Raw genomic sequence first — 21,680 nt, 5'->3', positions numbered from 1 at the left:
TTGGGAGTGAATGCATCTGAAGACTTAGCATTTTCATTGCTACTGATTTGAGACCTCATTCAGAGTTTATTGAAATCCAGTTGAGTTCCTGACGTGTCAAAGTAGGCGTTAAATGGGGAACAGACAGCTGCAGTCCCGTGCGCTTTTATAAAGGTTATATCTACTGCCTCTGATAGAAGAAACCACAGGCACTGTAATAGCTGTCAACTGTGCAGCTTTCATTCTGATCCAAAATCTTGTCTTGGGACCTGTTAGAGCCATCTTCCACTGGAGATTCAGGCAATGTGCCCAAGTTTAGACTATTCTGAAAGAGTTCAGTGAAGCTAGTGAAGGGTCTGGAGCACAAGCCTTGTAAGGAACAACTGAGGGAGCTGCAGCTGTTTAGCCTGGAGAAAAGGAGGCTGACGGGAAACCTTATTGCTCCCTACAACTACCTGAAAGGAGGTTGTAGTGAGGTGAATGTTGATCTCTTCTCCCAAATAACAAGTAATAGGACAAGAAGAAATGGCCTCAAGTTGCACTAGGAGAGGTTTAGATTGGATATTAGGAAAAATTGCTTCACTAAAAGGGTTGTCAAGCATTGGAACAGACTGCCCAGGGAAGTGGTGGAGTCACCAACCCTGGAGATGTTTAAAAGACATGTAGATGAAGTTCTTAGGGACACGGTTTAATGACAGCATTAGGTTAACGGTTGGAGTCGATGATCTTGTTGGTCTTTTCCACCTAAATAATTCTATGATTCTATGATTGTGCAGTGTTGGAGATAGTCTGAACAGGAGGTTGTATAAGAGACTTCCAGCAGTCTCTTCCAACTTGAATTTTGCTCTCTTTCAGTTCTCCGTGGTGGTGCCGTGAATGAAGGCTGTGTGCCTCCATGATCAGTGACTAATGGGCTTTGGAAATCTGTGCTGAGCAACTGCTCAGGAGAGCAAGAAAAAGAAAGTGTGTGAGAACAGGTGGTTTTTTTAATAGAGTGCATGACTGAGAAAGTTCCTTGAAAAGTGGTCAGGGAGTCTCATGAAAGCAACCGTATTTATTGTATAGCAGAAAGCATTTTATTGTTTGTTAAACACTTAGGACCAAATCCATTGCTGTGATCCAACTAGTGTACTCTTCTTTGGCAACACAAAGAATCTGTAAAACTGGCTGAATTGGCTGATTAATCTGGTTTTATAGCTGTTTCGTTTTGCTGGGATGGTGAGGAGCAGCCAGAAGAGAGAAGCTGTTAAAGTCCATGTGTTTAAACTGGTGATATGTCTCTCTGTAGGCAAAATAAAAAGGCAAGGTTAGCCACGCTGAGCTGTTGCCCAGTGTTTCAGTAGAAAAGCAGGATTTACTGGGGGTGTGCTCTTCTCTGCATGAAGCACTGAAGCCTTGCATTTCTCACAGGGATTTAAAGAGGAGCTCTGCAAACAGCTTTGAGGGTCATTATGGTCCCTTCCAAAGGGTAATTTAATAGAAGAACATTTATTGGAAGGGCATAATAAGATGCAACCTTGTCAGCAGATAAAGACCTAGTGAACAACTTGGTTATAGAAGCTGTCACTAGGCAGAAATATTGGAAAAGGACCTGGTTTTGGTGTACATAGGAACATGCAGGCATCAATACATACTTAAAGTAACATGTTTAAGTGCTGTCAGGAATAAATATGAACTCCTGAACTGGAGCTGGAAATAAGATCTCACTACTGTTCTGACAGGGAGTACTTTGGTGCCCTGTCTTTCATTGTCTGTCCAGGTCTCTGTGGCTGGCAGCTGCTTCTGTCCCAGTCTTTTGTTCTCTTGACATCACTGTGGTTGCAAAAACCCACTTAGCCAGGGAGTGAAAGGGTTTAAATACAGTGTGTAACCTCTGTGCTGGCAAGTTCATGCAGCCTTGCTCTCGGTGGAATGGTATTGCTAGAAGAGGTGAAGAGAGTCCTACTTGGAGTGTGAAATATAAAACATAAGAGGCAAAAAATCACTGCATCTGTGGGAGATCTCAGTCCTGGCTGGTGCTGCCAGCACCCTTCTTCTTGCTGTTTCTGGCTGCTCTGCTTGCAGCCAGCGCAGTAGCATGGCGCAGGTCATATACAATGGAGAATGCCACGAAAACTGATTGCTTGAGCAATCCTTGCATCAGTGTCACTTCTTAAAAGAACGCTGCTAACTTGCCAGCAAATGTAAAAATAAATGACTCACATACGGTACCTGTTACAGTACTGGATACTCAAGGGATCGTGTAATGGGAGTTTGGGAAGTGAAAAGTTGAAGCACGTGCAGAACAGACCTGTCAAATATGAGGCTGTCAGAGAGCAGAACCATTAGTGATGGGTTTAGGAGAATCTGCATTTAATGTGGAGTATTTTCTAAAAGAAAGTTTAAAAATAGTGAAACAGTTTTGTGCTTCATTTGACACTGACCTTCATCACTTGCCAAAAAAATAATGTACTGGTGTGCCCGAACAAGGGAAAGGGGATTTAAAAACAACAAAAAGGAGAAGATTAAACAGGAAAGCTACAAGTCATCCGCAGTTTCTGGCAGGAGTTCTTGTATTACGATATGTTTTCACTTTCAGTGTCTTGCACCAGCCTGTCTGAAGAGCCTGGGAAAAGACACTATTGAGTATTGTGCATTCCACTTGGAAAACTTGTTGTTACTGCAGTTGGGTTTTATAGAAAAACTTAAAAACCATAAAATTGTACCCTTTATTCAGATGTAATTTAATAGATGTACTTTCAACAGCCATATGTGGACTGCTATACATCACATACTTCATAATAACTGTCATGGGTTTTGTGTGTTTGCTTATTTTTTGAAGAGAAGGACATGCCAAACAGACCTCTGAGAGTGCACGCCCAGTCTCCAGATGGCAAGGTATCTTTTCGGTGGAGGCCACCTTATGGAGCAGGCTTCAGGGGTCCGCGAAGCAGACCCCAAGGTTACCCCCGTGGGTATGGAGAGAGCAGCCGAAGGATGAGCTACGCTCCACTGCTGCAGGAGCGACAAAACCAGGAAGCGAGAAAACTAGGTGAGTCACATTTCCCTGGTCCCATCTAGCTGAGCAAGCACACTTCTGTCATCCTCTGTGTCTGTCAGGGAATCACAAACCACGTGTTATTGTAGCCATCAGAATGACTTCTTCCTATAAATGAAAATGCTCACTATAATTGCGTTGTGTAACATGTTCTTAACAGAAAAATATGATGACCAGGGTAGAAAGTGTAGCAGAACTTCATGTTGTGTTAAAGAAACACCATGTGTGGGTTACTCATGTTAATAGTGTGGGGAAAGGCAGGGGAGAAGAAGCACAGCTCAGATTCTCCTTGCATGTAGTGGGGCTGCTCTTAAGCTCATTGTTTCTTGTCTTCTTCTTACACTTTGTGCCCCCACATTATTTCAGGCCAGTGGAGAAAAAAAATTGCTTTAAGTAAATGTATCCATGTTTATCATTAAACCTTTCCTGGGCTCCATACTAGACTGTTACACTTGTGTGTCCGTGTTCTGCCCAGTTCCTTCATGAGGTCCTGGTAACCAAGTGCTCCTGATACAGTCAGGTTGGCCCCTGCCATGCTGTGATGGTTTGCACTTGTGCCCTAGATCCCATGCCCTTTATTTAAAAGATTTCTCATCAAATTGTATCAATGAGGTTTGCAACAGTTTTATTTCCCCAAGGGGTGAGGCTTTCCTTTTGGGATACTTATGTCACTTGCCCGTGTTGTGTCTGATCTGCCTCTGTCCTACTGCCTGGGCTCCTCTAGCCCCAGCAGGGACTGGGTCTGCACTCACAAGCTGTTCCTTGGTTCTCTTCCTGCAAGCTTCCTGCTCCTTGTTGTTTGGGTGCGTTTGCTCAGGGTTAGGGTTCTTTCTTTTAAAATCTTTCCTCTAAGCTGGAAGCCCATCCCACAGGTGGTCTGATCGTGGGTTACAAAATGGGTGACAGTTCCAAAATCACACATGGCTGCCAGAATTCCTGGCTTTGCAATGTAAATGTCTATTACACTCTCTACTTTGTGGGTTTTGTATTAAATGCACATCTTTATCTCTGTTTATCTGAAGAGAGAGAATTTCCCAGTCTCCTTTTTAAGCTATTCTACCTTTTTATAACAAAAATCTCTTAACTTCTCATTGCTTCTCTAGTATCTCCTCCCTTTCTTCATCTTTCTGCACACCGCTCATGGAGGGGCTGCTCTGGCACCTGTGCTGAGGCAGCAGGGCTGAGACACGTGCGTGTGGAGGATGCTCCTCCGTTCATCTGATGCCCAGCATATGCTGCTGCTGTGCAGGCTGAGAGCCTGGCCAGGCAGCACAGAAGTTGATGGAAATCTTGTCTTGGACTTAGTGGGAGTTCAGTACTGTACTTAACCTTGATGAGAAATGTGGGGTAACATGGTTTGGAGCATCTACTTACTTTCATTGCTTTTAAACTATGTTTTTTTAAAAAAGGGGAGCAAATGTTTTTTAAATAGTGAAATTATCTAGAGAGTAACTCAAAGCTGAATATAAGACTCTTTTAATGTGGGGTTTTTTCGTGTTAATAATTTGTTTTCCTGCTTCTAAAACACCAACTTTACTGTTCTAAACTGCATGTATATTGAAACCTCTGACATAAATGCCATGTATCTTAATAAACTACCTTTCAAGGAAGTTTCTCCGTTTGTATCTTGGTAAAGAATAAACCAGAGTTCTGCCTGAAAAGACATGCCCTTTTTTTTTTTTTTGCAATGAAGAAAGGTTACAGGAAAGCCTCTTTTTTGTCCCTTCATGTACAGCCTCTGAATCAGTCCATGTGGTTTCGCTGCCATCGAGGAGCTCACAAGGACGGAGCCAACCTGTCTATAGGTCATCTCTAACTAAGAGGAAAGTCACAGGTATGTTTCTTTCACATCTGCTGTCAATTCATGGAGACAGAGTTGTGATTTTTAGTCTGTAAGTCTTTTGGTGCTGGAGCTGCTAAGTTTTTCTTTGTGTGTTAAAGAGCTTGGTGGATAGATGATTGCTTCTCTAATTCAAGCAGGATTAATAAAGTGATACAACTCCGCAACATAGTTGGCTGGGTTTCTGTTGTTGGGGTTTTTGTTTTGTTTTTTAATCTCTTCCTCTACAGCTATTGGCAGATGTTATGTACTGCAATAACCACATGAGAAGACTTGATCAAATCGAAGCCAGGACCTCCACAACAGTATACGTTCTTGTCAGATCTCCACCCCTTTTTCTGAAGGGTTGATTTTCAGAAGACTAAGCCTGGCCAGCAAAAGTTTTCACTTTCGTTTGGAAAGAAGGCATAACATACTGCTGCCAAGGTTAAAAAGGATGAGTGAGATTCTGAGTCATCTCCATGCCAGCTTTCTTACCCCGTCACATTGTGATGAGGTGCCATGGGGGTGGCAGAGAGTTTTGGATATTTTGGTGGTGATGGATAACACCTTGGTCAGAACTAGGAACCGTGATGTATTGAAACCCCACCTCATACCTTCTCTGGGAAGACCATGCCATCCACTTCTCATGCTCACTTTTGCTCCTCAAGTGCTCTTATTGAAAAGCTTCATTAATAGCTCCCCTAAGCCACTTGAGAGTAGTAGATGGGTCCTCTCAGCCACTTTTGAGTAGTAGCTGTTTGGCTTGGAAAACCTGGAATTGTCTGAGAACCCTGTACATTAAACATTTGATTGGAAGAAGTGCTTCCCTGCCGCCTGCCTTCTGTGCAGGCAGGGCTGGGATTCGTGGTAACATGTGAACCCCTGCAGAGAAGGGCAATCTTTTCCTGGACTTCGGTCGTATATCAGTAAGATCCCTAGAGAATGAAATCATACTTTGGAGTTTGCTGACCTTTTTTCCTTCCCTGAGACATCAGTGTTTTTCCAATGTTACTCTTCTGTGAAACTTGGACTGGAAAGTTGCACTTGATGCATTCTGTGCCTCTGGGAGGCTTGGGAATGGATGCTCTGGCACTAATAGGAAGAGTGAGAAGTCTTTCACGGGGTGGTAGGTAGGCTACATTTGAAAAATTGATGGAAAGGTAGAAAAATGAGTCTCATAAAAATTAAAAACCTCAAAAAATCAAATTAGTTTCACTTAATTTCACAGTTTTGTAAATTATTTGGAAAATATATTCTGATATGTCAGAACAGCCCACGTCAACTATTTTATTTTTTTCTTTAGAATGTTGCCTTATTTACCATAAAAATGGCAAAACTGAATTAAAATAATGTGTTTGAAGCACTCAAAAATGTAAAATATGCAAGAATTCTGCCTTCTGAAGAATTTTTGACTGTCCCTGGTTTTATTTCCCTTCAAAATGGAACAAAATTTTAAAATATCAAGATTTTTCGTATGGTGAAATTTCTACTCTCCAGGCAATTCTGGTAGTGAGTTTGTCAGACACAATGAATGTCAGTATGTTAATAAGGCATTCACTGTAAGTAAGAGTTTGGCAACTGATAGAATATTGAAGGACTGTAGAACATATTCATACTCTGGTCTTGTAATCAGACAACTAACAGAAAAAATGATGTTTCCATAGGGTACTATCAGTAACCAATGTACCTGGTTTTCCACTACCACTGTATTTGTTGTTTGTCTGTTCTGTGTGTGTATTATAACATCAGTTGAAGACAGTAATTGGTTGTTTGTTTTTTGTTTTTTGTTTTTTTTTTTTTTATGAGAACTCCAATATTGTTATTGATATGTTATTTTGTTTCCTCCATTTCAGAGGAGGAAGAAGTGGAGGTGGCACAAGACATAACTGTTCGAGTTATGTCCTCTCAGTCTGTGCTCGTTGCTTGGACAGACCCACTGTATGAAAAACAGAAGGTTGCAGCAAATAGGTAGTTAACCCTGTGTTTTCTTTCTGAATGCATACTGAAGGTGAACTGCTACCAATGCACTGTGGATTGCTTTTGTATTTGTTTATTTAATTACAGTTGGTTTGGAGAAAAATTTAGCTTAGAGTGTAAGAATTTGGATATCCCTACCTATGGCAGTGGCTGATAGGGGATGCTCCAGAGAAGCTGTTAGAAACCTGACGTATGGGTGTGCGGTGGTGTACCCTCTTGACCTCTCTACGCCTTGATCTCTAGTATATAGAAGTCTGTGTAAGTACTGAGCTCCGGGGGTTTAGGTCTCTTTCGAATGTTGTCAGTACCCGCCAGGGATATTTTTGCTATTCAAATGTTGGTATATCACCACGGTCAGCAAACCCCCATGCATGCATGGGGAAAGAAGGACTGGGGATGGGGCGTGGACCACAGAGAGGCAGAGAGTTGTCAGAATAGACTACAGCTTCAAGACGACCAAACTGCAAGTGAAGGAGGCATCTCCCTGCAACGGGAAAGACACCCATCTGTGGCCCTGCCATCTACTGAGCAGGTTGGGGTCTCCTGTGAGGGGGAGAGAGCTTGGCTTGCAGCAGCATGTCACAGCAGTTGGAGACCAAAATAAATGGAGAAACAGACTGGAAATTGCCAAAGGTCTGGAAATGCTGGATTGTGTTGCTCAGTATGGGAAGAGTGAAGGGCTATGCAATGTGGGACTGAATCACTCCAAGGGACACAGCAGGAGAATTGGTAATTTCAGATGTTCCTGGTTTCATTGTGGAAGCAGTTATCTGGGCAGACACATGGGAACCGAGCTGCCAGTGCTGCTCTGGGAGCAAGGGGCTCTCAGTCATCCAGCCACGCTCGCAGCCGTAGGGTGGTGGGATGGTGGTGTAGAACCCCCCAGGATGCCTGGCTTGGTTTGGAAATCCCTGTGGTTTCCCCCCAGGGAAAAGGTGTTTTGAGTAAGAGGCTGGAAAGATCAGTCCACCCCTTGGAGCAAAGGCAGTCAGAGTCCATTAGAGGAAGGCAGATGCTTAAAAGATGCTGGCTTATGGTGGTGGTGGTACTTTGTTGTTTGCGTTTTGTTAGTTTCCCCAGTAAGCCCAGCAGGCTTGCCAAGCAGAAAGCAGCCCCATCTCTCTCTGATTCTGTTAGTTCTAGGTTTCAACAGGTGAATTTTTATTTTTGTGTGTTTCTAATCCCAGACAATACAGTGTTCGCTATCGAGAAAAGGGGGAATCAGCAAGGTGGGATTACAAGCAGGTGTCCAACCGGCGGGCGCTGGTGGAGAATCTGCTGCCTGACACCATGTATGAGTTTGCTGTCCAAATCTTGGAGGGAGAAAAGGAAGGCAAATGGAGTGTGTCCGTTTACCAACGGACCCCAGAGGCGGGTATGTATTCAAAAGGTCCCTGGGGTGACACAAGTCTTAGGTTTAAGCTGTGAGATAGGACTGACTTGAGGGAAAGACAGAATAAGTGTTTGCCTGAGGCAGAAGAGGGTTGGGGACATGGGAAGAGCCTCAGTCCTTCTGCCTGTGTCCTTGCAGCAGTGCCCTGGCCAGCACACCAGGGTTGCTCTAGTTTGGTGGGAACAGGGAGATGGTTTGGGTATTTCTGGGGCACGGGTCAGCAGCTTGGACCCCTGCAGCTGGGCATGCCCCTTCCTTTGGGAGGAGCGGCCTGACTACTGTCTTCTGTGGGCAGCAAATTTAAATCCTGCCTCCGCCATGGAGAAGCTATGGAGCCCCTTTGGTAGAGGGAAGTGGTCCATAACAACCGAATCACCATGTCATTTGAGCTGAGTGACGGTAGCAGTCTCGTGCAGACAGGCTGTTCCTAAAAGTATGGAATAGAATTTCATGACAGAAATCTCATACAGAGATGTAATACAGGCACGCAGGGACCTGAGCCATGTGTGTGCTTCACATTTATCTTTGAAATGACTTTACAGGAATTTCTGCTACAAGGAGAAGGAGCAAAAGGTATTTGCTGTATAGGTCAGCTTTTCTTACTTGCTTCTTCTGCGTATGGCTATTTCACAGCTCCTTCCAGTGCACCTGAAAATTTGGATGTTTGGCCACTAAAGGGGAAACCAACCTCTGTAGCAGCATCCTGGGATGCTCTCCCAGAGAGTCAAGGAAAAGTCAAAGGTAAGTCTTCACTGTCATTTTTTAACCCCCTCAGTGAGCTGTTCTTCTGGAAGCCAGACTGCCACTCTGCAGCAAGCTGGAACCACTGATTGTGCCAGGATTTTTTCACCTATTAATAGCTTATACCCAAGCAAGATTTTCTTGTTTCCAGCCCAATGTCTTCACACTGCTGCTGGGAAGCCATCATCATCGTGTGCCTGGAATGTCACAGAACTTCTCGGGGTGTCACATGTGCACTCTGATCTCTTCTTCCATTAATGACCAGGTTGAAATGGAGCTGAAGAAGGAAGTTTCCCAAAGGATTTGTAACACTTAGGTGAACAAGGAAAAGTGGGGTAGTTGCCAGAAAAGTGAGTGGGTTTATGTTGTGTTTTATTTCTAGTTTACTGCAGAAGGAAAGCCTCAGCTTAAGAAGGAAGTGCAACCGATGTCACACGTGAGCCTTGTGTGCTATAGTATTATTGTATACAGTCATAAATCTAATTTGTCAGTGGATATTTACTGGTGTAGGCTTAAAAAACAAAACAAAACAAAGCAACACAACTTTCTGGGATTTTTTTTTTTTCCTTTTTCCCTCTGAAAATGAACAGGCTGATTTTTTGGCCACTCCTGTTCTCCAGTGGTTGACTGGATTGTGTTCTTGAGTTACAGAAGTTACACAAGTTTCTGGAGGTGCCTTATCAGCACTGCAGCATCTCAGGATTTAAAAAACCTTTGGCCTGGAGGGAAGTGTACCGTGTCTGCATGCAAGACCTGCTTTTTGTGCTCTTCAGGGCTGCAGTGGAATTCCTTCCTCTTTGAAGTCAGTAGGAATCTTGCCAATTGCTTTAATGGAGCTGCAATGGGGTCCAAGAATTATTATTTCTTAAAGTAGGGTCATGCAGGGACATTATCTGAAATTTCAAATCTGCTCCTAATTTTGAGCTGTCTGTAGCCCTTTGTCCTTCTTTGTCTGCTAATCTTTAGATGGTTCATCCAAGGCAATAATTTTAAAGATACCTGGTATTCAAGGACTGAACACTTATACGTGTCCAAAATATAATTGTTTTTCTTGGCTATGAAGTGTTATGGGAGAGGTCTTATTCTAAAAGTAGATGAATGACCAAAAAATATATTTCTACTGGCTAAATGAAACCACCGAATTAGCACTTCATAGTTGTTTTGATAGCACGTGATAATCGGGATTTTTCGTCTTTTGGTCCTTTTGTTTTTCTACCCCATCCTTTTCTATATTTATACCACATATTTAAGTAATGGGAGAAAATATTGTCCGGTAGCCATTTGAGTTACCGGAAGTTACAGCAGTGCCTCTTCAACTAAAGCAACTCCTGTGTATTTTAAAACAAACGAAAAACAATCCAAAGCTTACTGTGCCTTCTAATACATTGTTTTTTTCCAACTGAGCATTAAGTGCACTTGTATATAAAACACTGATGATTTTTCTTTTTAATTTTGATGACCTATGCATGGCTTATTTATTAACACAATGAATATGGCCTTGTTTTCAGAAAAAAAGAAAAAAAGAGAAAAAAAAGAATAAATTCCTGTTTTTGAAACTGTTATTATGTTCTAGAGTTTTCCCATCATGGCACTGTGACTCCTCAAGTAATATTGTGTTTCTTTGTGTGGAGAGAGAAAACTGGCAGCGTTTGGAATTTATTTTCAAAACTCTGTTTTGGTCCAATACCCCGGCCTCTAACAGAGGACTGAAAAGGAAACTTGCACGCTCCCTGAGAGTGTGATGGGACGACTCTTCTTCATGCCTACAATTACTCCTATAGGGGTGAAATTTTTCCCAATACAGAAAGCTAAGACAGAGCACGGGTACCACAGTAATCCTGAACTGAAAGGGGAGAGAGCAGGGTGAGTTTCTTAAGTGGCAAGAAGACCTTGGTTTGCTCCTTCTGCAGTGGCTATAATTAAGCAGTGTGCGCCAGGTTTTGATTTTGATTTTGTTGGACAGGCATGCTGTTGCTACCATTTGGTAATATGCAGTGTTGTTATTTCCTGGTAGAAGTGTCACTTCTGAATAAGAACCTCAGTCAGCCAGGCATGAATTTTACCTACTGGCCTGTAGATTACAGCTAAAACCCCTCCAAGCAAAGATGCAGCTGGAAACACTTATATTTGACTGCAGTAATATTGTTTCCAAGATTAAAGTAAGTAAAGCTTTGGTGTTTTCATGGGGATGTCCCTCAGGCTCCAGCATGGCTGAGGAATGAGTATACGGCTTTTGGAGATGGTAGAGTTTCACCACAGTGAACTGGCAGAGCTGCTTTTGCATGACTAGGGTCTCAAAGTGAAGTGCAATTGTAGCTGTGTCAAGGCTCTGTTGGAAATGTAGGATAAGAAAGTAATTAATATTAATGAATAATGTCACTAGATTTTATTACTGATGTCTTGAATGATAATTATGAAAAACCACCATTTTGTTCTTCCAAATAATTTCTGTGAGAAAGACAATTTTTTAACATTCTTATTTGCTCAGGGCGTAGCTACAGCCAGCAGCACATTTGTGTGCTGTCTGCCATTGTGTGCAAGTTACGTTTTGGAAGAATATTCTCAAGATTATGTGATGCTGATTGCAAATATGTTGGTAGCTAATCAGTTAGTTCAAAATGTATCTTTTTCTTGGGAATTCTAAAATCTGCTTGTGGTCCATCAACCATTACAGCATAGGTATTCTGATTTTAGCAATCTGCACTACCTAATATTTACACAGTCTTTCAGACAACATTTCCACAAGCAGTAGGACAGTATGTATTTTCCTGACAATGTTTGTACATGTTTTTGCCTCCAGTGACTTTTCTCTGTACAGATTTCTTCTGTGATTTCTGATTCAGGCAGTTAACTTTTTCAGAGGACTCATTTTTTCCCTTTATTAGTCGATGTCAAGAAACAAAAGAAGGTCTCCTGGTGCAGCACACCAAACCATTCAGTAGTTGGTGCTCTAACTTTCTCATGTCCCCCACACCTCTGGGTCATCTGGCTCCCCTTGGTGACTCTTAAATCTGATGGTCATTGTTGCTAATGTATTTTTATGAAGGTATAGCTAATATATTCTGTCTCAGTCATTAGGTCATTAATGTGATTTGGTTTTGTCTATTAAGATGAACAAATGTTGAATTTACCTACATACATATGTATATATATCTCACTCATGTCTTTATACTCCAGCTGTTGACTCGGCGTGCATTGCTAGTGTATTAATTTTAGTAATGCACGTTCTAATTCATCCTACCCATACAGTCTGTCCGCTGGAAACAGGACTGTTTTCAGTTTCCTCCTTCCAACCGTCTGCCAAATCATTTCAGAATACATTCTTTCATACGCCCCGGCTCTCAAGCCATTTGGAGCAAAGTCCATCACCTACTCTGGAGCTACAACGTCAGCCATAATAGATGGTCTGCAGGCCGGGGAGCGCTATATTTTCAAAATTCGTGCAGCAAACAGAAGGGGACCAGGTCCTCAGTCTAAAGCCTTCAGTGTTGCTATCCCAGCAGGTGAGCGTCAATCCATGCACTAGTTGTGTAGTCTGCCCATTCTTGCCTTGATCCCAGCTATGTTCATTCTTACCAGCTTTTCTTAGCTTCCTCTGCACTCCATCTAATTCATAGGATTTTACTTCATTAACAATCTTTCTGTTACTGCAGCATGTAAAAAGACATTTTATAGACATTTTAACATTTTAAATAAATGCTTACCATACTCTATTTCCTGCATGAAAACACTATGTGCTCTTGTTGTCCAGAGGCCAAAGAATACAATGCTTTGGGACTTTGGTTGCACTATTCCTGGCAGCTCCCACTTGTGAAAGTCATTTAGACTGGCTTGCTCAGGTACTACTCCTTGTGTTTCCTTCTTGCCAAAAAGATGCTGTTGTGGGGACAGAAGATTTGCTGAGTTAACTGAGAATGTGGGCCACAGCCTTAGGTGGAATAATGCAGCACCCTGCCATCAACATGACTAAGCTCTGTTGAAGATTTGATTCCACTGATATGATGTTGCAGGCCATGTTTTTAGATGTTTGATTTTAATTGCTCCAAGTTTTACCCAAGTTACAATAATTCCACATAGGCAAGTTAACGTAGAAATAATTATTGTCTCACATTCTCATAAGTTGTCTTGTTCTTGCTACCTGGCTGGTTTCTTCTTTTAGTAATTTTTTTTGTGCTGCTTCTGTTGTTATGAATTAACATTTTTTTTTTTCTCGTCCCAGCTGCTCATGAGGATTCAGTTGCTCAGCAACAAACAAATATTCAAGATAATTCAGAGGCTAAAAAAACTGGCTCATCTCCTTCTCAGACATCCCCTGTTTCTTCAAAAGTTCAGCCATCACTTTCCTCTAAGCAGTCATCTGTTCATTCGCCTAATGTTAGTGATAAAAAGAATCTTCTTTCTGAATATAAGAATAAAATATTATCTCGAGGAGGGGTTCTAAGTAAATCTCAGTTACACTCTAGAAAGACAGGTGAACTGGAAACTGATCTCCAATCCACTGAAGTGACAGATGATCATGTTTCCTCCCAAGAAGCTCCAACAATGCCACCAAAAGCCCAGGATCAGAGGAGGATTGTTAGACCCTTGTCCCCTAGTCGGCCAGTTCACCCTGTCGCTGCCTCAGGGAGGACCCCTGTTCGAACCCACACATCAGAGGTGTCACAGAAGATGAGCACAGAGAAACATGAGCCACCAGCACCGTTACCATCGTCAGCACAGCATTCTTCTGCCTCATCTGTTCCTAAATACACAGATAATGAAACAAAGCAACTGAGGCAAAGCAACACTAACGTGCCTTCTAAAACCTCTTCTCATCCTCTGCCTGCCAAAAATAATGATCTTGCAGGTAACGTCGAAGAGAAGCCAGACCCCGTGCTGTTGAAAGCATCTTCTAAAACTTCAGAGGCTAGTCGCCAGGCTTTACCATCAAACCGGCAGTCTGCTATCTCTCATGAGGTTGTCCCAAGCCATGCCAGTAGGTCTGGTTCTCTAGGTCATTCACATCAATCCCTTTCCAAATCAGCAGATTCCCATGCTCGTGACAGCCATAATGAGTTTGACAATGAAGAAGCAGAGGACAGAGCAGAACAGCCCAGTTCTCAGTCGCAAGAAACAAGGCTGCCCTCGGGCTCCAGTTCTCGCACATGGAAGGATTCGAAATTAGCTGCAGCTGCTGTCTCATCAAGGTCTGCTGTTTCTGGCCATGCTTCACCTCACTCTCGCTCCTCCACCAGTGCCAAATCTGACAGAAAGGACATTGATAAGAATTATAGGGAAGACTCACAAGACACAAACCCCTTATTTCCTTCTCTACCCTCCTCCAGGCAGTCTTCTTCAGGAATCTATTCCAAGAGAAGAAATTCTCAGATCAATTCTGACTCTCACCTCAGAAGGACACATGGTGAAAAGTCAAGTCACTTTGACTCGTCAGAACAACGAAGTCCATCAACTGCTCTAGAAAAGCATTCGCTTTTGCAGTCTTCTCTTTCCAAACATAAACCTGAAGAGCAGGACAGTCAAGAGGTAAAAGAAACCCTTGCTCAATCAAAACTCAGTGTATCTTTGCCTAGAAAGACATTGCCCTCTAATCTTCCATTGGAGAAGACCTCCCACTCAGAGCCTTCACAGATGGCTCAAACCAGTCCTTCCTTACTGCATTCAAGGGGCCGGCGCCTCCCATCTCACATCTCATCCCAGAGTAACGAAGAATTGCAGGAAGATGATGATGAAGGTAAAACAGAAGGCACTGACAGAGCAAGCAGCCACTCTGTGTTTCGTAAAGGTGTGTCCTCTTCTAGGGGATTACCTGCATCTTTCTCTCAGGGAAGCTCAAGCTCCTCTCTATCAAAGCAACAGCAGCCAGATTCTCAGGTACCTTCCTACAAGCCAAAACTTACTCGACCAGACTCCAGTTCTGCCAGTGATACAGCAAAAGACAACCAGTATAATCCAAGGTTGTCATCCACTTCTTCAAGACACGCTCGTCCTTCATTATCTACTCACTCAATGGTTGCTACAAGAACAGCATCCCAAACAGAGAAAAAATATGGCCTATTGCCCTCAAAAATGTCTGAAGCTGAAGTTCCTCGAGAAGTTCCTTCCTCTTCTTCATCTAAATCTCGTCAGTCAGTTTCTAATGAAGAGGATGATTATTACAATGAATATGATCAGAAAGAAGTGGAAGAGAAACCCACATCTTTGGCAGCAAAATGGTCCCCTTCTGTTTCTAGAGGTAACAAAAACACATACGATGACACTACTAGTAATAAAAGAAAATCTATGGACACTCTTCTACCTCACAAAGTAAACTCTGAAGAGGAAGAGAAGGAGAAAACTCCAACATTAAAAATATTTTCTCCCGAATCACCAGGAAGCTCTGCCATAGCATCACGGATTACTCAGTCCTCTAACAAGCATACTCCATCTAAACCAAGCTTTGTTTGGCCACGTTCTTCTGCATCTATGACCACACACACTGTTTCTCCAACAGTTTCTTCTTCCACTTTGTCCCCTCGCCAGCGACTACTGAACTCCAGGCTACGGAGCCCTTCTCAACGGCAATTTGTTAGACCTCCTTATAGACAAGGTATCTTGTCTTTGTTGTAGTAATCTCACTGAACTGTTTTTCTGAAGATCATCAGTTAGATGCAAAGTCCCCCATCAGAATGCAGGTTCAGTTATTTATTTCAGTATTACTTTTTATTTTGTTGGTTTTCAGGGAGCCCAGTTCTTGAGGACATTGGCTAATCAGTGCAATGTGGTGTCCCAGACCTTTGGTCCTGTGGTCTGCTCTGCACAGGATCCCATGATCCACAGAGGAGATGACAGAGTTAGGTACTAAATTGGAAGAAAGGGCTATGTTCCTTATTGAGCAATGACTTCACTGAATGCTCACTGAAAACGTATTTGTGCTCAGAATAAGACAGACTCTCCAACACATCACTCTTCACCATATGGATTACTAAAAGGCTTTTGTGGGTTATATAGTGCTACCTTGCCCACACCTAGGCACTAAGGTGTTTCCTCATGCTGTCCTGGCTGTTCTTTAATTAATTTTTAAGCCACTTTCCTCTTTTTTGAAGTGACAGCTCAGAGTTGCACATTCCTGTTGAGGATTGCTCACATTACAGTCAGGCCCTCTAATACCTTTACGGATTTGATTTACCCCGAATGTTAGAGGTTTGCTTCCTGGTAGAATATCTCATGATTCTGAGTATTGGAACAGAGGGTTACAGTGTGTAACCTGTTGATTGCCTGTGTCACCTATGGAGAATCCCACACTGTCTCAGCAACTTTGCTAGGTAGAAATGTTTTTTTCTTCCTCTAATGCATGGACATCCAAAATAGTAGTGAGTGACCTGAGTGTTTTAGTGAATAAATAACAATGTTTTGCCCAATGTGGCCTTACTGATATACAGTGAGGAGCATGCATGGTAATTTCCATCCCCTCTCCTTTCAATTTGTCACTACAGCTTTGTATAAGGATAGGATTGAACAAGTGGTTTTGTTTAATAATGTTTTCTTCCCTCACCTCACTCTTCAAATGTTTATGAAGATCACAAACATTTTAATGGCTGAAGTGTTGTTTAGAAATGTTGCCCTGCTTTACTAAAAAAACCCAAGAGGGAATAAAGAAACCAAATAAACATGATAGAAACAAACCATGAGTGTTTAACCTCCTCAGAAGAAACTATTTCAGATGCCTGTGTCAGCTGCAGCGATCTGACAGTGTCACAGCAGTTGTTCCAAGCAGAAATTAAATGCCTGGCTTGTCAAGTGTGGTGAAGACTCTTTCTGCTCTCCAGATCAGTCAGAAAATGCATTTATTTGCATTTTTAAATGTGGTTTGTAATATGCACAGCTTTCTTCAGAATAACATGTTTTCTGTTTCAGGTTACAATGGCAGACCTAATCTTACAACGAAAAATGGAAATGGAAATGGAAATGGAAAAGTAGTACCTGGTAATAATGGAAAACCAAGTGGACAAAGAGTTATCAATGGCCCTCAAGGAACAAAGTGGGTAGGGTGACCTTCTCTCTGAATTCAAGATGCTTTGGCCTTTTATTGTATTATACTTACATTTTCATTAAGAGAGGAGAACAGTTCTCTCAGTCAGTGAAGCTGTAAAGTGAGATTATACTTAGTTTCCACTTTTTGATTGAAATCTCATGACAAATTCTGCATTTCATTATTTGAGCATTTAAAATGTCTGATTTAAAGCCTGATGGCTTGAATTTTCAAGTATAGTATTACTCCCATAGATTTAGTGAAACTTTTTTCCCTCAAAGTCAGTGGGACTTCATCTCCCCAGTGACTCAGGGCTTGTCTGCTAGGCAGTGTGTGTGAGGACTGCCTGGGACCACTGCTGTCAAAGGCATGTTCATCAATGCTTCCTCCAGATTCACGATCCAGGGAGAAGCTTGTGAGCAAGAGTATAAGAATGTAAGGTTACTATGTAAGTGTCATGATGCCTTAAATTAACATACATAGGTATCTTTAAGCATTTTGCTGTTCATACAGACATGTTTCCAGTGGTATCTACAGAAGAGCTCAGATGCTGTTGATAGGAAAACCCCACTAGGTGCCTACAAGCCCAGACCTTGTATTTTAAAATCCTGTCCAATGAGTTTACAACCAACCAATGCAGGGAAGGAACTGGTGTTTCCTGTGTGTTTGCCCAAACACTGAGCCAGATGAGACTGTGACCAATCTCCCTGACATCAGTAGAGTTTCTCACTTGCTGCATGACACATAAAGACATTTATTTTATGGCCACTTCAATCTCACCATTTACATTAGAAGAACATAAAAAGGTGCATCAGGTATGTCACATTTAAGGGAGACATTTTGAAAAGCATGGCCAAAGTCCTTTAAATAGACTCCAGAAGGTGGGCTAGAAAGGTCCTTGGGAGGCCATGGAGTGTCTCTCTCTACCTCACGAGAAGAATGCATTGCTGCAAGCAGGATGAATACCTTGCAAAGCAAGAGAATATATATCAATATCTGAGGCCTGGAGGCCTTCAGAGACTGATCTCATGACCTACTGTCCCTCCTGCTGCAGCCTTTTCCCCAGTACCAAATGTAAGTCTGTCTCATCAGCCTGGAACTGGTGCTCATGTCTTCTCAGTTTCCTCCTAGCGCTTAACAGCTTTTGCGTTTTTGTGTTTTGTGGCTCAGTGTCTGTTACCTCAGGTTAAAACAGCATACAGTTCAGCTATTTTGGGTTGAAATGGCAACGAAGACTGGATCTTAACTGCAGTTACCTCTTGAATTCAATCCAAGCGCTCAGATAGATTTGTTTTATGAGACAGAGGCTTTTCTTCAGTCTCCTACCCCGATTTAAATCTTAGCTACTTTGTTTTCACTGCTGTTTTAATCTAAATGAACTAGTTTAATTTTTTTTTTTTTATTAGTAGACATACTTTTAAACCCCATCTTTAAAAGGGCTCAGGGTCATACTCAAATCAGTATCACAGGATTCTACCTTAGGAGTTGCGCAGCCCAAGAAAATCAAGGGAGTTGCTCCTTTGCATGTGAGAGCTGCAGTAGGAAATATGAATGTGGTTGTTGTGCGACTCTGGAGCCCAGGTCCTGCAGATTTGCTTTCTTCAGCAGTAATTTTTCAGTGATTATTAAACAATTGGTGACTCACTTTTTAATGTGTCTGGGCATTGTAGGTATTCCAGAACATCACACTTAATATCTGAATTTCCTCAGGATTTCTGCTGCTGTGAAATTTAATTTCAGCTCCTGTCATGTTAGCTAAACTTGAGTCCATCTATTGCTTTTAGATTGTAGATCTTGACCGAGGGCTAGTGCTAAATGTTGAAGGAAAATACCTCCAAGATTCCCAAGGCAACCCTCTCCGAGTGAAATTAGGAGGGGATGGACGTACAATTGTTGGTAAGTGACAGCTTCCATCTTAAAGAAATAATCTAAACTTTTGCACATAATACAAGTCTTTGAGCTGTTGAATGTTTCAGTTATCCCTAAATCCCATACAAGTCATTTGGAGTTGCTTGTACCTCAGGTCTCCATCAGGCAGTCAGCACATTGCAGGACCTGGACAGGCTTTGGGGCATCCTGTGGGGCTCTGGAGTTTGAGACAGCAAGAATCACCCAAGTCCATCTCACTTGTATCAGCATTAGAAAGGACTGCAGAACTGAGCCAGAATAAGGATTGGTGCTCATTTATATCTTCGTATAAATAGAAGTAATGATTCTCCACCACTAGCACTGTTCCAGCCATATGTATATGATTATTTTATTTTTCCTTCTGAAACTGATCATAAATAGCAAAAACCTCTGTGTGTGATCTGTGAAAACACTGCTGTTTGCATATCAGTCCAGCTGTGTAGGTCTCTTCAATGCAAACTCAGTGCTTGCTGTTAAACTGGTTACCATGAATATTTGCAGTACCCAGAATTTGGCACAAAAGTTTATCTTCAGTGACAACGTCTCACCAGCTCATCCCAGTTTTTCCTTGCACATTTGACATTAGGGAGCAGAATATGGGTTCATTATACCTTTCATCAACAGTTATGAGACTGACTTAGATTAAATACAGACACTGTCTGCACATTGGGATTCTGAAGTGAAGCTTCCCTGCAGTCTTCTCAAGAAGTAGGAAGTATCTGAGGTTCTTCTGAACCATTTTCCAGATCCCCTCGCCATGGCTCTTTCCTAGATAATAACCACCTTCTCTGTCAGCTTAGTTACAAGAGGTTGTAGTCACACTCTCAGTGCTCTTGTGGTATCTACTGTTGATATATACCATACTATAAGCCTGAAATGGAATAATGATGAGATTTTTTTTGTTTCCTTTCTTCCCTTCCAGATGAAAAGGGTGCACCAGTGGTGAGTCCTGATGGAATACCTTTGTTTGGACATGGCAGATTTAGTAAGCCTGTAGCGAGTGCACAAGATAAACCGATAATAAGCCTTGGAGGGAAACCTCTGATTGGTCTTGAAATGATTAAGAAAACAACCACTCCCTCAACTACTACTACAACAATACCTCCAACAACTACCACAACAACTACTACAACCACTACAACAACTGTTGCTACAACTACTACCACCACCCCTGAGCCAACCACCACTGAACCACCCACTGAGAAACCACCCCCAACCTGTCCTCCAGGCACCTATGCACAGTACGACGACGAGGGCAACTTGCTATTGGGGTTCGATGGCCAGCCAGAGTGCAATGCAGAAGGTAACTTCCTTTTGTGCTGCTTGAACTTCTTTGGTTGGGCTGCTTGTACTGTACAGTTACACTAATGTAAAGCAGAAAAGAATCTGTGTTGAGATTTTGGTCCATGTGTTAAAGTGGGAGCTGAGATAGAGGAGTTGAGGAAGGGTTTGGGCATTAAATGTTTTTTCGTTAGAAAATGTCAGCCTTCTCCGGCACTGTAGTTTTTTTGTGGAAATATATTGATTTCAGCAAAATTTTTACCTTGCGTTGGATCCAGTCTTGTCACATATATTCATGCATGTCAGCACAAGTATAGGCAGCAGTTTTGTGGTCAAAGCACTCACATGTAAGGAAGTCCTCACTCCAGTTGAGGCCACGGAAGGACCTGAAGGCACTGTACATTTTGTCTATTTTGTGTTCATTTCTCACAATAAATTCTGAAAAATCTCTCTTTTAAGCCACAGTGGAAACAGCTCTTGCAAAAGGAGATTCTTGTTCTCTTGCCAGCCCATGGAGATAGAGATTGTCCAGCAGGAATGTAGCAGAGCACAGATGAAGCTGGGGAAAGACAACCCTGGCTCGGCACAGATAAAACAGAGAATTGTACATCAATTTGTTTCTCATCTGCAGTGTCGGTGTATGTCATTATTTCCCTGCTGCAGTTATACAAGCTTAGGATGTGGTGCCAAACTGAAATCCAAAGTAAACAAATATAAATGCACTGGAGTCTTTGGGTGCTGAGCATGTTTGTACCATGTTTTACCCTTCCATCACTTGAGTGTTGCATTGCAAACCAGTTAGCTGTTTATTTTGCAAAACCAGATAAGAGAGCACCATGGTAGTCCTTATTCTTTCAATTTGAAGGCAATCCCCGCTCACTGTACAAATAGGCAGTAGCAGCATGACCATAACCTAAACAACAGGTTGTCAGTCAGACATCTGCCAACTGCACCAGCCTGTTTTAATGGGTAATTAAGCCTCATTAACTTTCCCCCATATACCTGTATCTCTGAAGCAAAAGTAGATTTACAAGTAGGTCATGTAACCATGGTCTAGGAAGCTGAACTATTGCTTTGAAGAATGCAGAAATACCGAAAGTTGTGGCTTCAGCAACTCACAGTGAGTCGAAGGATGGCATCCTTGGAAAGGATCTCAGAAGCACAAGACTGAAAATTCCCTTTCCAACTACCCTGGCTAAGCCATCAGTCAGAGATGTTAGTGCCTTGTACAGATGGAATTACAATGATTTATAGTGTTAATATTTATTTAACAAGTAGCCCGGTGTTTGACAGTGTGTACTTACAGAAGTGTGATTGCATAGGTACATATGCATGGATGTGTACACACACAAACATTTGTATATAAAAATTGCCATCATTGTTAAATATTTATTTGAACTTTTTTTTTTTTTTCCCCCTTTGGTGCTCTCAGTATTCTTAATTATATTTACAAAAGTATTACAATATATACATATGTTACAATACATATAGTCACCCTGGTAATTTCAAAACTGCCTAAAGGGGACCATGATTT

The 21,680-nt window shown here is 42.1% G+C and overlaps 1 protein-coding gene across 2 annotated transcripts in view; it reads left to right on the top strand.

The window, feature by feature from the left end:
* FNDC1 (fibronectin type III domain containing 1) overlaps positions 1–21,680 on the top strand; it is a 67,789-nt gene that overhangs the window by 23,203 nt on the left and 22,906 nt on the right. For both annotated transcript variants that reach the window (XM_065833333.2, XM_065833332.2), the window contains exons 2-11: positions 2,801–3,010; positions 4,752–4,850; positions 6,692–6,806; positions 8,003–8,190; positions 8,842–8,949; positions 12,264–12,452; positions 13,169–15,535; positions 16,843–16,970; positions 18,742–18,853; positions 19,788–20,168. In XM_065833333.2, the coding sequence (XP_065689405.2) occupies positions 2,801–3,010; positions 4,752–4,850; positions 6,692–6,806; positions 8,003–8,190; positions 8,842–8,949; positions 12,264–12,452; positions 13,169–15,535; positions 16,843–16,970; positions 18,742–18,853; positions 19,788–20,168 (3,897 nt within the window). The remainder of the gene's footprint in view (positions 1–2,800; positions 3,011–4,751; positions 4,851–6,691; positions 6,807–8,002; positions 8,191–8,841; positions 8,950–12,263; positions 12,453–13,168; positions 15,536–16,842; positions 16,971–18,741; positions 18,854–19,787; positions 20,169–21,680) is intronic.

The sequence above is a fragment of the Patagioenas fasciata genome, chromosome 3 (genome assembly GCF_037038585.1).
Source record: "Patagioenas fasciata isolate bPatFas1 chromosome 3, bPatFas1.hap1, whole genome shotgun sequence".
In the NCBI taxonomy this organism is placed as follows: domain Eukaryota; kingdom Metazoa; phylum Chordata; class Aves; order Columbiformes; family Columbidae; genus Patagioenas; species Patagioenas fasciata.
Note: the sequence above shows the minus strand (reverse complement) of the source record. Positions and strands in the feature narration are given on the sequence as shown.